At 39.4% G+C, this 15,864-nt stretch overlaps 1 protein-coding gene across 2 annotated transcripts in view; it reads left to right on the top strand.

Annotated features, from left to right (window-relative positions):
• Positions 1-15,864, top strand: part of SPAG16 (sperm associated antigen 16) — a 355,941-nt gene that overhangs the window by 48,902 nt on the left and 291,175 nt on the right. For both annotated transcript variants that reach the window (XM_048953048.1, XM_048953049.1), the window contains exon 10: positions 9,330-9,460. In XM_048953048.1, the coding sequence (XP_048809005.1) occupies positions 9,330-9,460 (131 nt within the window). The remainder of the gene's footprint in view (positions 1-9,329; positions 9,461-15,864) is intronic.

Consider the following 15,864-nt stretch of genomic DNA (forward strand, 5'->3'; position numbering starts at 1 on the left):
TTTTACCATTGGTTGTAAATATAGTAGCTTTTTCAAGTACAGGCCATTTAAAGGAGGGGGTAGGGAGGGTAACATCTTCAGGAATAACATATGGTTGGTTGTGACCTGCAAAACTGCAATGAAAATCCAGGCGCCAAATACATGCATGGTATCATCATAAGTTATTGCAGTGTTCTCATGACCCTTCTGTCACTTCTCCATGGCAAATGGTTGGGTTGAGCTCTATAGCAGCATCTTCACTTGTTCATTTGAAATTATGGTGTTTATTTATGGTGTATGAACATAAAATAGTATTTTATACCTTGTAAAGAATTGATTACCTGTATGTTAGACAGGACTTTTGGATTATTATTTTTTTTAAACAAACAGGAATATATTTCATCATTATGACGTGATGCTGTGAGACAAGACTCAGGTCAGTGCATTCAGAATTGCTGCTAGTAAAACAGCATTGAATTTGTTCTTCCATGGGTGCTAACTTTTATATTCTTAGTACCTGTTAATGGTTGTCAGAGGAGATTTCTGAAGCCCGGACATGTGGGTACTGTTAGAGATTTTGTAACTTAGAGTAGCAATATGGCATGATTTTGAAGAAGTAAAATTAATTGTATGTGTGAAATCATACTTTCCCCTTCCCCCTCCTCCCAATAAAGGAGTAATAATTGAAAGGTTGGATGATCACTGCACTATTTCGAGTCTAACTGAACTCACCACTCAGAACCATTAGCAGCTTTTCACTGTGGCTCCTCCCTCGTCTTATTGACTCACAGGAGGCTGTTGTCGAGTTGTTACCCTGTAGATAAGCAAAAGAAGGGGCTGAAATGATGTTTCGTGAGATAGTAGAAGGAATGGAAAAAGCTGCAAGCAGCATTGCTGTGTGGCATAGATGTTCTCCCAAAGGTAGGGCAGATCTTCAGTGAACAGTTGATTTTGATATCCATGCAGCTCGGTGGGTTTCACAGGCATGTCCCCTAGGTTTGCTGTACGTTGATAGGAATGTGTGATCTCCTTGAGTGTTGTGAATGCCTTGGAGAGATCCTTTCTTAAAGCCAAGTATTCTGGAACACCCTAGCATGGCTGTTGTGCCTACAGCGCATCTGTGTTGTTCCTGTTTGAACTCTTAGATGAATGTGTCTCTCTGGCGTACAGATCACATTGCAGTTCCCACGTGAATGATGTGTTTTTCCTTGAGAGCATCACCCACAGTGGCGTTGCTTTAATCTGAGAGATGTGATTCACTGAGGAACTGAGATGTTTTTAAGCTTTACCGGGAGCTAAAATGTTGCTGTTGGTTCATTTCTGCAGAGTTTGGCAGTACGTTTTGTGAAGAGTAAGGCTTTTTCTTTTGGTACCTTTACTTTCTGAAATAGTGGCGATAACAGTCAAGCTGTAGTACTAAAAATTTGAAGGAAATTGTTACTTTTCAGTGGTGGAGTATTTCATAGTCGTTAGCTTCCTCTTACTCTTCAAATCTCTCAGATAATTAATAATTGAGACATGTGGCTTTAATAGCTGCAATAAAAGAAACCAAATATTAGTGTGGTGCAGTAGCTGTCTTCAAATTTATCCCCTCTATGGTAGACAATTTCTCTAAGGTTTCGATGGCTGCTAATAAGAGCTCCAGTGAAAAGGAAAAAGAAGCATGGAGTGTGTCTGTGATGCAGCTGTATTTACAGTGCTGCTGCTTTCCAGTTGCTTTATTGCATAGGCAGTGGCAGTGGAAGGCTTGTTTTGTCACACCATTGAAAATGCCATCCTCAGGAGCAGCTTCAGGTTTAAATTTACTGCTAGCACCGCTTCACAAACTCTGAAGAGTTGCATGAAGACAGCAGCCTTGTATATAACATCAGAACAGTTCTAAAGGAGCTCTTGTAATTAATCTGACTTTACAATCTATTACATCCTATCTCCATGTTTATTTAAAAAAACAAACACAACACAAAAACCCCACCGAAAAGATGAGCTGTCAGAGTTCTATACTGAACAAGGGGGATTTATGTTGCCACAGCCTCTGTAGGTGATTTTTTGTTTTTTATTAGCAAGCTAGGCAAGATGTAGTATGCAGTAAAAGTTTTACTGTGCTCTCCTGCTATTGCTTTCAACTTGTTTTCCTTGTATTTCAGATGATTGTGATATAATTGTAGTTATGATTAATATAGTAAAATAAGGTGTAAACTTGTAGTACACTCAGTATGGACGTTGGCACTTTGTGAAATAGAGTTGTTTCAGAGTAAACTATCAGGCAACACAGAATACTGAATATTTTGCTGATGGCATTCTGATCATTGGGTGCATTGAGTATCTTCAGAATCGTTGCATTCTGCTAGATCTGCTGTTACTTCAGTTACAGAAAATATGAGGAAGATGGAATAATTCTGGTTGACTGTATTTTATATTCACCTTCTGTCAATACTGCAGCAAAACAATTAATACTAATTCCAATAGATACCTGGTGAACATTTCAGTGGGTTCTTGGTAATTCTTAGCCTGTGGAAATGGAAAGCTGTGCGTGGATGTGCTGGGAGGTGTGCTGATAATTGTGCCTGTGTGTGTGGATTCAGTCTGGGAATGAGCTTTGTCGTTTTCAACTCAGAGCAGCTACTGATGTTATAGAGCTGATTTTTGGCGAGAGAGATTGCTCCTCCTCTTCCCTCACCATAGGACTTGGATCCATCAAATGACTGGCAAATGATCCTTGCCTCAGCTGAACTTCTTTTCTGTCTTTGGAATTAAAGGAGCGAAACTTGATTTCTTGGCTGGCAATTGCATAGTTAAGCTAGTTTGCGTAGACTTCAATTTCTCACATCTGTATAGTGAAACCTAGAACTACGTGATGATGATCCAAACAAGGCCAAGCTGTTGCTGAGATAAATGGATTTGGATGTTTCTTTTTTCTTTTTTTTTTTATTATAGTAGGCTACATTTATTCTCAGCTTCGGGATGAGTTCCGCTTCTCTTATTGTCTTTTGTTTGTTTTGACAAAGGAGAATCTTTTGCATCTTCCTTAAGGAAAATGAAAGCTGCAGACTTGTTCAGAAAAACCTTGCTTTCAGAAGGGATAAGATGTAGTCTTCACTTAAAGATTCAAGACAAGAAAGGAGCTTTAAGGGTGAATTGTCTAAATTGCATAACGATTCCCATCCAGGCAAGATCTGTATCTTATCAGGGAGAGCTAATGGTCTGAGACTCCTGAGACAAAGCTTGGTGTGTGAGCTCCTGGAGATAATTTCAGCTTGGTTTGTGGTAAATGACTATCTTCTCAGATACCACGTGTTAAGCCTTAGGATCTTTCCTGAAAGGGGGAGGGGAAAAAAAGAGGATATTCTGATATTGGGATTTGTTTTGTATATCAATCTGTGAGGTATCAAAGCAGGGAATGCTTCTTCATGTAACTCTGGTTTCTGTGGAGCTCTCAAGGTAAATCATGAGGACTGGATCCTTAATTATGGTGTGGATGTGTTTGCATTATTGCCTTTGCCAAGGATCTACCATTGTAATGCCTTCCCTCTGCCTTCAGGACAAAAGCATTTACTGGAGCATAGGAAGTTCTGCACAAACATGCGCAAGAACTTCTTTACAGTGAGGTGACGGAGCACTGGAACAGGCTGCCCAGGGAGGTGGTGGAGTCTCCTTCTCTGGAGATGTTCAAGACCTGCCTGGATGCCGACCTGTGCTACCTGGTGTAGGGAACCTGCTTTGGCAGGGGGGTTGGACTCGATGATCTCTGGAGGTCCCTTCCAACCCCTACAATTCTGTGATTCTGTGATTATGGTGCTTCCTCTTTCCTGTTAATGTTTTTGACAGCCGTGGAAATACTGCATGTAAATGAAGGGGATGTCATGGCTGCTTTTTATCAGTGGCTAGCAGTCTGTTTCACCTGTAATTCTGTTATCTAAAGATAGTGCAGTTTCTAAATATTGGTCTGGGAGGTACAACCATTTCCTTCTGCTGTTGTCAGTGACTGAGGACGTGCATTCAGAATTATAGTTAACAGAGATTGTTTCTAGGACGCTATTTTGAATGTAATATTCCTTGCCTTACATGAAGTAACAGGATTTTTAATTTCACAGGCAAGAAATGCATTACTTTCCCTTTCATAGTGATGTAAGACAACACCTTAATAGCTTTTCATGATGCTACATTCATGTTTTCGTAGTGCTGCTGTCTATTCATAGCAGATACAAGAATGAACAAAAACCAATGCATAGCAGCAACAATCTCTATGTTTTAACTGGGTTCCACTGCTGTGTTCTGGGGAGCACTGGCATCACTGCTTCACCTGGCCATGGCAGGTGATCCTGTGCTGCTTGGATTATCTCTACACCTGAGTCTGAATCTCTCATTCTAGTAAAATACGAGATCATCACAGCACAGGAGGTCAAAACTGCAATTTCAGAAATAAATGCAGAGGACTTAATTGCTTTGTAGATGAGGCAAATTAGGGTAAATACCTTTTTATTGACTTATTTTCTGTGAAGAATGACATGCTCATATTTCATATTATCCCCTTTTTAGCTCTATTTGTGAATTTTGCAGCAATAATCCACAGCAGTGTTTCCTCAAACAGTATCTGTTTTTTCTACTGCAAAATGCACCACTTTTCCAGTCACTTTTATTCATAGTACCTTAGTTTTGACTTGCATAGTATCGGTGTGCTCTGAAATGAGTAAATCTGATTATCTAGTAATTTTTAGTCTGAGTTGCTGAAAGGGAGTGAAGCAGCTCAGTTGTTCTCAGCTTTATTAATGCCGTTATTCTGGTTGTGCAAATTTGTAGCTGTCGTAGGGTCACACTTAGAATCAACACGTACAGCTGCTTAGATTTGCACAAAGGCAGTGGCACGGATTTGGAGTATCCTGATTTTTAGTTAATCCTCTTCACTTTTTAGCCTCTGTATATAAGTACTGTAGACTCAACTACTCCCGAATTTGGACAGTGTATGGGAGTGGCTTCAGAGACCTGCAGGAATATTATGTCTGAAATGTAAGCTGAACGTGACTTGTATTTCTGTAAAAATGTTATTTTAGCCAGAAATGTATTATTTTCTCCTGGAATGGCAGTACAAGATTAAGTGGTTTGGAAGCTTTACATATTTTTTTTCTAATTTTGAGTGTTTCTGTTTTTCTTTTCCCTACATTGTTTATCTTTTCTTTCCCCAGTTGTCATTATATACGACATACAAAGAAATCTTATTTCTGTTGTTTCAGAGTATGTTTGCAATTCTTTCTTGGCTCCTCTTTGTTACTTAGCATGTCTTTTAAAAACAAGTGCAAGTATAGGAAGCTACATTTAGATGGCTGATCTGTGTGAAGTGGGTGGTTTAGGGTGTGTTTAGTTAACACCTCAGTACAGCATACAGGTGCCTCGTTGATATTGGAGTTAAGACAAGAAGGATGATGACTTTGGTCATCTTCTCTGCAGAATCTCCCTTGTTTCTGTCTTCCTTTTCAATCAGAAGAACGGCGAGACCAACATCCTGGGTTTCTCCCATTGGCAGTACGTGCCATTCTGCAGAAATGGAACCTGTTGTTCAGGGGATGGAATAGTTGAGTATCATTAAGGCTACTTGAAGCTGAAGTTGAACATAGCTGTAAAACCTTACCCCAGAGTAACGCAGAAAACAATAGGGAAGTTTTTACATGAGCAAAATGAAGTATGTAGCTTCTTAGCTTTGCTGGAACACAGGCCATATGAGGAGAGGCTGAAGGAGCTGGGAATGTTCAGCCTGGAGAAGAGGAGGCTCAGGGGAGACCTTATTGCTCTCTATAACTTCCTGAAAGGAGGTTGTAGTGAGCTGGGGGTTGGCCTCTTCTCTCGTGTCATTAGTGATAGGACCAGGGGGAATGGTTTCAAGCTATGGCAGGGGAGATTCAGGCTGGACATGAGGAAGTATTACTTTTCAGAAAGGGTGGTCAGGCACTGGAATGGATGCCCAGGGAGGTGGTGGAGTCACCGACTCTGGGGGTGTTCAAGGAAAGGCTGGATGTTGTGTTGAGGGACATGGTTTAGTAGGAGCTATTGGGAATAGGTGAACGGTTGGACTGGGTGATCTTTTAGGTCTTTTCCAACCTTAGTGATTCTATGATTCTATGATAAATGTGGTTGAGGTGGGACAAAACTTATATTAATGTCTGTGATCAAGTATGTGAGGCGCTGAGCACTTAAAGCTTTTGTCACACCCAGTCTTCTTTAATAGTCAAGTTTGAAAAAGCAATACAGAACAGACACCACTGGGTTTTAGGCTGATGTGATTGAGCTTATTTGTAAGGCTGAAGCCGTAGGCTGCTGAAAAATACCTTCTGGTCTCATCTGTACACTGGCACTGATCAGTAGTGTCATTAGATAACGTTAATAGTAATTCTGATCGTCTCTTAAAGAGTTTGATTCAGAGTTACAGCATCCTTACAGGACGTGTAGTGTAGAAAGCTTCTGAAGTGAGAAACAGAATCATATTCTCTTGATAGTCTGTGATTTTGAAAATCCCATGCATGCTTATTCCTTTAACCGTTGCCATTGAGTTAAGTACGAACAACAACAAAAAGTGGATATCCTACTGTGTGTGTGCACATTTTCCAAATAAAATGCCTAGATTTTATCCCATTCTTAATCTTTGTTGTGGACATTTTAAATAATGTGATACTTCATTCTTGGAAAGTTTTTACCAGCAGGACTTACCAGCAGGACGTCCTGAAAACGCTGCAAACAAGAAGGATTACAAGTTGTTAGAAAACTACAGCCTTTTAAGTCGTCTTGGAATGACTAGTGGATTTCATACATGTATTGAGTGCTGTTATCCTCCTTATGATCTTTAATGACCATCTGTTTTTAGTGAATCTGTTTAGTTGGGTTAGTTAGAGTTGGTAATAAACCTAGTCCGATCCTAAGAAATACATGCTGACTCAAAGTCAACCTGTAAGGATTAAGGATATGTTTATATGTAATTTGTTTTATTGGCTTTGTCAGGTGCAAGAAAAATGTATTTTTGAAGGATACAGAAGATCTGCCTTCCACTCATTTCTGGAGTAATAGATTTTTTCTTTTGGTGTGAAGAATTCATTCAAGTTACTTAAAAGCACGTGGTTAAGCTGATGCTCAAATGCAGTGAAAGACTTTGTATTCAGGTAATGATTGATGTATAGTAGCTAGGTATGAAAAAGATTCTCTGTCACGATGTAATATCAGTTCCCTTTTTCAGGGATGTTATGAGTTTTGAATACTGCTGAATGCAGTTTACGTGCCTGAAGTCCTGAATGGATATTTCAAGCTGTTTGTACTTGATGAGTGCAGATGATGTCCAAGCAGCCATCTGATGCCTGTTTCTTTGACTTGGCTGTCAGAAAGAAGGGCCATTCATCCTTTCTCAATCCCTCTTACCTGGCAGAGCCAGTCATGACACCAGCTGTTTTAATACTCCCTTTAAAATACACTCTTCAATGTTCAGTTTCTAGTACTCTTATGTCTGCTTCAAATACATCTGAAGGATGTGGGTCTCTGTACAAATCCAGTCCCATAGTGTATCTTACACATGTTATCTTTGCTGCGCCATCCACTTCAATCAGCATCTGATTTTTTTGCCTTCCATTATCTATTGATGAAAACGTTTGGTGCTGTTTGTCACTGTTACCAAATGAGATAAGTAAGTATGCCATACTCTTTGGATGTCTTGTAGGGGAAATTATCTTCAGGTTTCATTCTAAATTCATATCTAATGTATAATTAGTTTCACCTGAATGAAAGAATCATCTTTCTCACTCGAAGCTACAGATTTCCAGGACAGATACCTCCTTGCTCAGCCTATGTTATAGCTCTCTTTCTGTATTTTATGGTGACTGAACGAGAGCCTTGAAGACAGACTTGGCTTCAGGTCTGTAATGGGATCTTATAAGGGGCAGATTCAGTGCAGATGCTGTCTCACTGTGTTGTTGCTTTGGAGAGGCCGATACAAGGCTGCAAATCTGAAGATAGCCATTAGCCATAGTCAGGGGCATAGAACAGCACCAGCAGCTGACGAGGCAGATGTCAGGGCTGCACCCTGGGGTTCCAGTCCTCTCTTCAACAAGTGCTGGCGAGTTCTGTTGGAAAGATGCTGCGTGTGAAATAGGTTGAGTGCAAGATCTTCTTGTCCAAGCTGTGTGGCTTTCAGGAATACTCCCTGGGGTTATTCTTGGTGTGGGTCTACGCATATGCATGAAGGAGAGAAAAAGGTTATTTACCTGTCTGCTTTTCTGTGCGTTGTATTGTGTCTCTGTACATATGTGGCAACCTTCTCTGCCTGCTTCTGTGTAGCTAGTAATTCAGTGGTTACAGCATAGGTACTGTGGTGCTGAGCTCGTTGCTAGGACTTTACTCTTTCCATATCTGCTTAGGAGATATATGTAAGGTAAAGCGAAAGGAATGAAGTATAAATTGAGTAATTGGGGAAGTGAGAAGGAAATTAATCCATTCTAAGTTAGTTGAAGGAGGTTGCTAGCTGTCAATGAAATGAGAGGATTTCTAGAAGTTACTGTTGATCACGAGGTGGTACAGTGCAGGATAGATAGAGCAGTGCATCTTACCTTGGTAGTTTTGTACTCATTAGACTTTCTTCTGTGTAAGTGAAAATAATTCATTTACTTGAAATCTGATTGGTATTAACTTTTGACTGCCTACCACCAAACACTTCATGAACGCAGAGATGCTGAATTGCACGGAGATGATTTTCTCGGATGGCTTTCTGTGTTCTTTTACTATGATGTGCTTATGATAAAAACATCAGCCAAGATTGTTACTTACACCTGCATCATTACACAGGCTCAGTTGTGAGTTCCAATTCCAGCAGAATTTTATTTGCCACTTACAGCTTTATCTCAGAACATCCAATCTGCAGAGCTGCATCTTTCCCAGCTGCTGCTCTGACATACTTTTTTGGGGGTGTTGATGGGAGGAGTTTTGCTACTATGAACAATGAGCATCTATGTTCTTATAACAAATGTAAGTTCACTGCTTTTGTTTGGTTACAAATAATGATTAATATTGATAGTTGATCTCTTCCTAGAGCAATGTTGTATTAATGTGACTGTCTAGACATTAATTCATAAGAATATGATTTCATAAGAACAAGTTAATCTCATAATACACAGTGGTTCACTACAGGCACCAGGCTTCCAGATATGCCTGTATTCATCTTTAACAATATATATCAGGATAAAATCAGGGCAACAGTGATTTAATAATTCATAAAAATTGAGCAGAGGGGAAAAAACGTGCTTTTAAAGTTAACGTAATTAGTAGTGTATCACATGAACTTCTGCAATGTTTCTGAAAATAATATATCTATTCTTTTCCTTTAGGATTCGGAGTTCCCTGTTGATGCTCAAGTGGACTCATACCTTGCTCGTGCCAAAGAGTACAGTCGACCCCTGAAACATGGAGCGTATAAACTGGAAAACACTTTAAAACTGCATGTCTCAGCAGTGAGCTGGTAGGAGCCATTAACAGTACATTTATTTTATGGTTAAATACGTTGAGTCTTACTTTTTTAGCAGATGATTCAGAAGCTTGAATTTTACATAAATTTTGAGAAACCAATTGTCCCAGTCGGGGGGATTCTCTGAGAAGATGAAAGTGGAGAAAATGTTCATGAAATTTAGTGGGAGCATAAATACAGGGAAACATGCAAGCAGAACTGTGTACAGATTGGGATTCGTCTCCTTTGTAAGAAGGGTGGCATTCTGCTACCAGATATAAAAGTGGGAAACGTAGATGTCTATATAGTCCAGTTCCAGAATGCTGAGCTAAAACGCTGAATATTTTTGCTTTTTGTATTTGGTTACAGCTTGTTCCCTTGGGTCAAGAATCAGAAGAGTTGAAATTCAAATTAGAGTGTGCAATAGCCTGTAAGCAATGACATTTCAGAGCTTGCTAGCTACAGGCAGAGAAAAAAAAAAAGAAGCACTAGTGTGATGATTCCAAGTAATCTAGTTAATGATATAAAAAAAATGATTAAAATCATCGTTATTTTTATCATTAAAGTAATTTCATGTTGCATGGTACTTTTCTTACTGCACTGCAGCTGTTAATAGGTTACTTCTGAGGGTGTCCTTGTTTAAAAACAGAAACAAAGAAAACCCAAACCCCCAATACAACAATATTCATGGAGTTAATTTTTGTTGCTTAATTTCCTGTTGTACGTAACAAACATAGTCCACTTCAGCTATGTTTTAAAAGCTTAAAAGTGCGAGCAATTCTCGTGCAGGGTAAAAGCTTGGGGTTGACTGACTTGTGTGGATGTCAGCGTTGTGAAGCAATAAGATAATTTCATTATTTAAGCAGTACAGAATAGCAGAGCCAAGTAAAGCAATGACACACATTGCAGAAAATGCTTTTTGGGATAGGTGAGTGTCAGGTAAATTTGTCTGTGAAGTGGGAAACCATCTTTATATGTTTAATAACTGTAGTGTGAAGTTCACAGACTTTTAGTTGGCTGCCAATATTTTGTACAGTTTTATTTTAGTTTGACAGGGTTCCTCCTTAGTCTCTCAAGTACTTGATTCTGGCTTTCCAGCTGGCTAATTCCTAACCTCAAATGCTTAAGATAATATTTTGAGTAACTTTCTCCTGTATTGTATTGTCATATGGGGCCAATTGGGAAAGAAATCAGCTTTGCTACTTGGAAGAAGACTGTATCAAATCTGCCTGAAATGTTATTGAGTTTAGTGGGCTTATCAAAAAGCAGTTAGTGCAACAATGGTGTATTGGGGGGGGGGAACCCAGACTGACAGAGAAGGAAAGCACTTCAATCCTTGCAGGATTTTCAGTGAGTTAGGTAAAATGAAGATCAAAACATAGTGGTTCCAGTTGTTTTATCCCAGGACTTAGGCAAGAGGCAACAGTGTAATGGTTTCCATGTTAATGTTTGTCAGAAGTTTCCTTTTACCTGCAGTAGAAAGTGAGATTTGCTATAAGCTTCTTTTAAACTGTATTGCAAATTACTTGTATTAAAATACGTAGTGTGTGATTTTGAGTAGGGGTTGCTCAGAAGCTCGTCAAGGAAGGACTCCTCTGCCTAAATTTTGCAGTTACTGTGTACTTGAACAGAAACAGATAAAGTGTCATGCGTGTTCATGTAAGAATATTCTTTGCATCTCTTATCTGTTTTGAATGATCTTTTAGATGATGCTGGAAGAATTATTCTAGGTGTTTATATCTGGTGTTTCTAGTTATTGCTAGAAGAGATGGTTGTATGTACTGGAAATTCTGAGTACTTTCCACAGCTAGTAAATGGATGTCATACCTTGAGGATACAATACCACTAATTCACTAGTTCAAATAATTTGGATGTCTTTGGACTTATTTGGAAACTCTTTAATAGCTTGCTTCAAGAAACAGCAACTAAATTAGAAAGGAAACAAAACCAAAAACCAGCAAAACACTTTAGGAGCGTTAATTTAATTTAATATACTGACAATATGATATTGACTTTGGTCAGAAGGTTGTGCTTTAAGTGAGGGCTCGAATAGAGCTCTAAAATGATTTGAGTTGCTTGTTTGGAAACATAAAAATGTAAAAGCAGGAAAAGCAAAAAAGGACGTTAAAATGTTCTTGCAAAAATGTAAGCACTATAAACACAGGCTGTAACTGAACCTCTCATTTGCTTAGAAATCTCTTTATGAACATAGTGGATTGCAGTTTCTACATGTTTAACTATGAGAAAACAACATTCAAGACTCCAAGGCGTTAATTAAAAAGCTTTTCTAGTCTGTATATCGTTACTTTAAATCAGTCTTTATAAGTGACTGGGCAGACTTTTTTCTTGTCTAGCTAATGCTGAACATTGTATGGTGGCTTTGTTTTGTATCAGTGGGTCATTTTTTGGCAGCGTCTCCTCTGGAGTATTTTTAACACCCTTCCCTGTTTGAGGAGTGAAACACTGAGTGTTCCTGTGCATTTCAAGAAAACAGACCTTGATGTTGAAGGAAAGGACACTTTTAGTACTACACTGGCAGCAAATGGTGAAGGATTTGAATGGGGGAGACGAGTTGCAAATGCTTAAGTTTTGGGAAAAGTTTCAAATGGAGCTCATACCTTATTAGATGCTGTGGAATCGTGAGGCATACAGCTAATGCACGCAGAGCTCTAGTGATTGTTTTCAGTTTAATGGAGCGGCTATTTGGTCCTGGTGCTGACTTTACTCAGAAGTCCCAGAGGTTATTAACTGTGTAAATCATGGGTTTTTTTCTGTGGGAAAATGGCTTGGATCAAATTCTCTGTCTGGGGAATGAAATGAAAATGGCGTGTTTGAAGAAAAAATACTCAACTTCCACTGAACTTAAAGTAGTGATGGCTGTCTGTTTACGGACAGGAGATAGAGAAACCAATAGCTACTGAATGAAAACTGTTTCTTGTAGTTGACAGGATAAATAGAAAACATCCTGTTGACTTAGGAGGAGACCAGATTTGCTTTTTGGATTTAGGTTTTTCTTAACAGCAATGTCTTAGCAGCAATGCCTAATAAAGATAGAACAAAACCTGTTTTACATGTGTATCAATAGAATCTTTTACATTTCTGTAGAAAATGCAGCTCCAGCAAATCCAAATTCAGACTTTGTGCATTCCTTAAAGCTGATGCTGTGAGACCTTCACTTTAGCACCTTCCCTTGGGTAGGGAAGAAAATCCCTTGGGAAGCCATGGGGGCTTTTTGCCAAACTGAATGTTTCCCACTTCTCAAATCTTCACACAGTCACTCTTCTGCATTAAGCTCCCATTTCTCTGCTGTCCTTGCGAGTATCCTAGTAAATCTTACTATGCCTGCAGGAAGGGCTGTAAGATCTATAATGCATGAATGATCTTCTACATCTTGCTTACTTACTGTCCATTTTCTCCTTACTTGCTGTCTGCCTCCCACGGGGTTTGGATGTCTTACCAAGAAAGATACTTCTGTGTCGCTCTGTGTGTACGTCTGTCACAGTTTACTTTGTCTTCACTTGGGAAAACAGAGATGCCCACTCAAACATTATTCAGTACGTTTTTAGTGATTAGTGCGGTGTCAGAAAACAGGAAAATAGTATGTATTATGTTGGACAGATGCTTATCTGAAGTGCAGCTGAAAAAGCTGCAGTAATGGCATGAGTTGGAGATCAGTACAATACTGAATTTTGCGTGTCATGTAATATATTTTGTAGTTAGAAAAAACTCCTGTTTCTCTTGTGTTCTTTTTTTCTTCAAATCTTATATCAGAAAATGAATGCTGTGAAAATATTGGGTATTTGGTATTTACTTTGACCTTTTTTAGTACCTTTAACTCGAGCAGAATGACAAGTGAAAGCTCCATTGCCTTCTCTTGCTTTTTTCTTAAGTTTTTAAGACGCCTTCTCCTTTTCAATCTCCTTCCTGCCCATGCATCGCATACATAGGTTGCAGTTCTCACTCAAAGCTTATTTGATGTGGCAATTGTTCTAAAAATGCCTTTTGATTGTAGGTAAAACTCGTAAAGCCTATGACCTAATGACTTCAAGTATGCCTGTACAAATAGAAAATGTATATTCTTGTTTACAAGTAACTTAATGTTCCCACGTCTTTTATTCCTGTTCAGTATATTGTAAAAGAAAAAGATAGAACATCAAAACCATTCTGCCTGGGCACAGTAAAATACAAAGCTGGAGATAAGTACGAAGGAAAGCAAATACAAAATGTTTGGTGATTATCTAGGCTTTCCTGATGGGACCCAGTGAAAGATAAGTTTTCTATAGGGACTAATTCATCATTATATCTCATTATGCCAGTTTTCCCCATTTTTTTTTATCAGCGGATTCCAGATGAGATTATTAAAACTTATTTCCTTGGGAACCATGCAAATTGACTTGCAGCGTAAAATGTGTAGGTGATTTTATGAGGCTTATTCAAAAATTGAAATTGAAGTTAGTCTTGTGGTGCCTTGTGCATACTTACAGAGGTGAGATTGATTTTGCTGAAAGGATACTTGGTGTTAACATGAGGAATTTCCTTTTGAATTCATCTGAAGTTCGCTGTAGAATACAATGGTGCAGATTGTGTTTTTCCTTTAGAGTTTCAATCTGATGCAGAGAGTATTCTGCAGTCGTTTACAGTACCATGCCACTCGTTTCAGTCTATGTCCTGCTTTGAGTTCTCTTTTGGGCACACGGCTTTTCAATTTCATTTCCAGACTGCTGTTCTTACAAAAGATGGAACAAGCAGGCTGTTAACACCTGTTGGGTATGAACGAGGTAATGGAAGTAGTGCAGTAGCTTGTAAGCAAACATCTTGATAGTTTTTCCTCTACTGCCCGTCCCAATTGGAGAGAGTTCCATATTAACACATCAAGATGTCTGTCTTCTCACTCCTTGATGTTCTTCTTTGTGATGCCTTATGCTCCTGACACTGGGTGGCTTGATGCTTTGCTGGGACTGCTGCCTGTCAGTCTGATGAATGTTGTCTCCCTTTTTCCTGTATTCCAACCATTTGTTTCCATCTCTGTGTTTCTATGCAGCTGGTGAAGTAATGTCATTTTGTTCTGTGCCTGTGTGATGCCAGGCAAAGAACGGTCCATCTGCCAAGGGGTGATCAGTCATATGAGTCGTATTGCGTCCTTGTGAGAGATCACAAGCTAGAAAAAAGGAGTTCAGGATTCATGGGGTGGAATTCCTTATCAAAGAGGGAAAATTTAGGAAGCTGACTCCCGTGAGCATTACAGAGTAATTTCCATGAACAGCATTGGGTAACTGCGCCGTCGTGTGCTGATTTCTTGCATGAGTTGACACAGTGAACTGGAGATGTGCCTTAGCAGTGTGAGTTGCTGCTTAATTTTCCTATGGAAATTATACCTGATTTGAGAGGTATCTGACGTACAGTGTAGCTGGTGCAGGTGTTCAGCTCACGCACAACAGGCTTTGAAGTCTCGGCCCATGATAACTATGGGGCCTGTGTCTTGCTCTCCTCACCTTCCCACATCAGCAATTCAGAACTTTCCCTTCTTTTTCTGTTCAGTTTGCGTAGCATCTTATTATTTAAGACCCACAACTCTATAACTTTTAAATATTGTCTGTCTTTTTCCTAAGTGTGAATTTCAGAGCTTTATTTCTGATGACAAAGAGCTCTAGAATGGATTTTTTTCTTACCAAACTGGTCTGGAACCTGGTGGTATATCTGTTTCTGGGACTGATTGTCTCAGCATGTCATCTCTTTCATGTTAACACATGAAAAATATTTATATAAATTGGCTGAGACAAAAAAGCACCTATTTGAAAGTAACTGCAGGAAGAAAGACACTTTTCAGGCCTTACACGTACTGCTGAAACAAACCTGCATCCATGTAGTTGTGTAAATAGTCTATAATGTTGAACTGTTTAAAGATGTTATGCAAGGAGTTTACTTTTTTATTAGAACACCCAGTATCTCTTTTCTGTTATTGTTCTCCAAAAGCCAAAGCTGTAATTATTCTTTCAATTCAGACATAAAAGATTTTTATCAAAGATGAGGAAAGCGGGTCTCGCCTTCATAGAAATTCCTCAGTGCCCTGCTTCCTAGCTCTGAATTGTGTTCTACGGAATGTGAGATGGATAGAAATCTGGCTGGGTGGTTGTGTGCAGGGGTTGGTGAGCGGTGGCACGATGTTTAGTTGAAGGCCAGTCACTGGTGGTGTGCACCAGGAGGGCTTCTTTGTTGATGACCTGGCTGGTGGGGCACGGGCACCCTCAGCAATTTGCAGGTGGCCCAGAACCAGGCATAGCAGCTGACACCCCAGGGACCAGGGCAGTCTGCAGAGCAGACTGCAGGAACTCCTTTGAGTTTCACTGAAGGGAGTATCTGTGAAGCTGATGAGAAGATATGCAGATGTTTCCATTGAAAATAAATGGAGATTTTGTCCT

This window comes from Lagopus muta, chromosome 8 (assembly GCF_023343835.1).
Source record: "Lagopus muta isolate bLagMut1 chromosome 8, bLagMut1 primary, whole genome shotgun sequence".
NCBI classification, from domain to species: Eukaryota; Metazoa; Chordata; class Aves; order Galliformes; family Phasianidae; genus Lagopus; species Lagopus muta.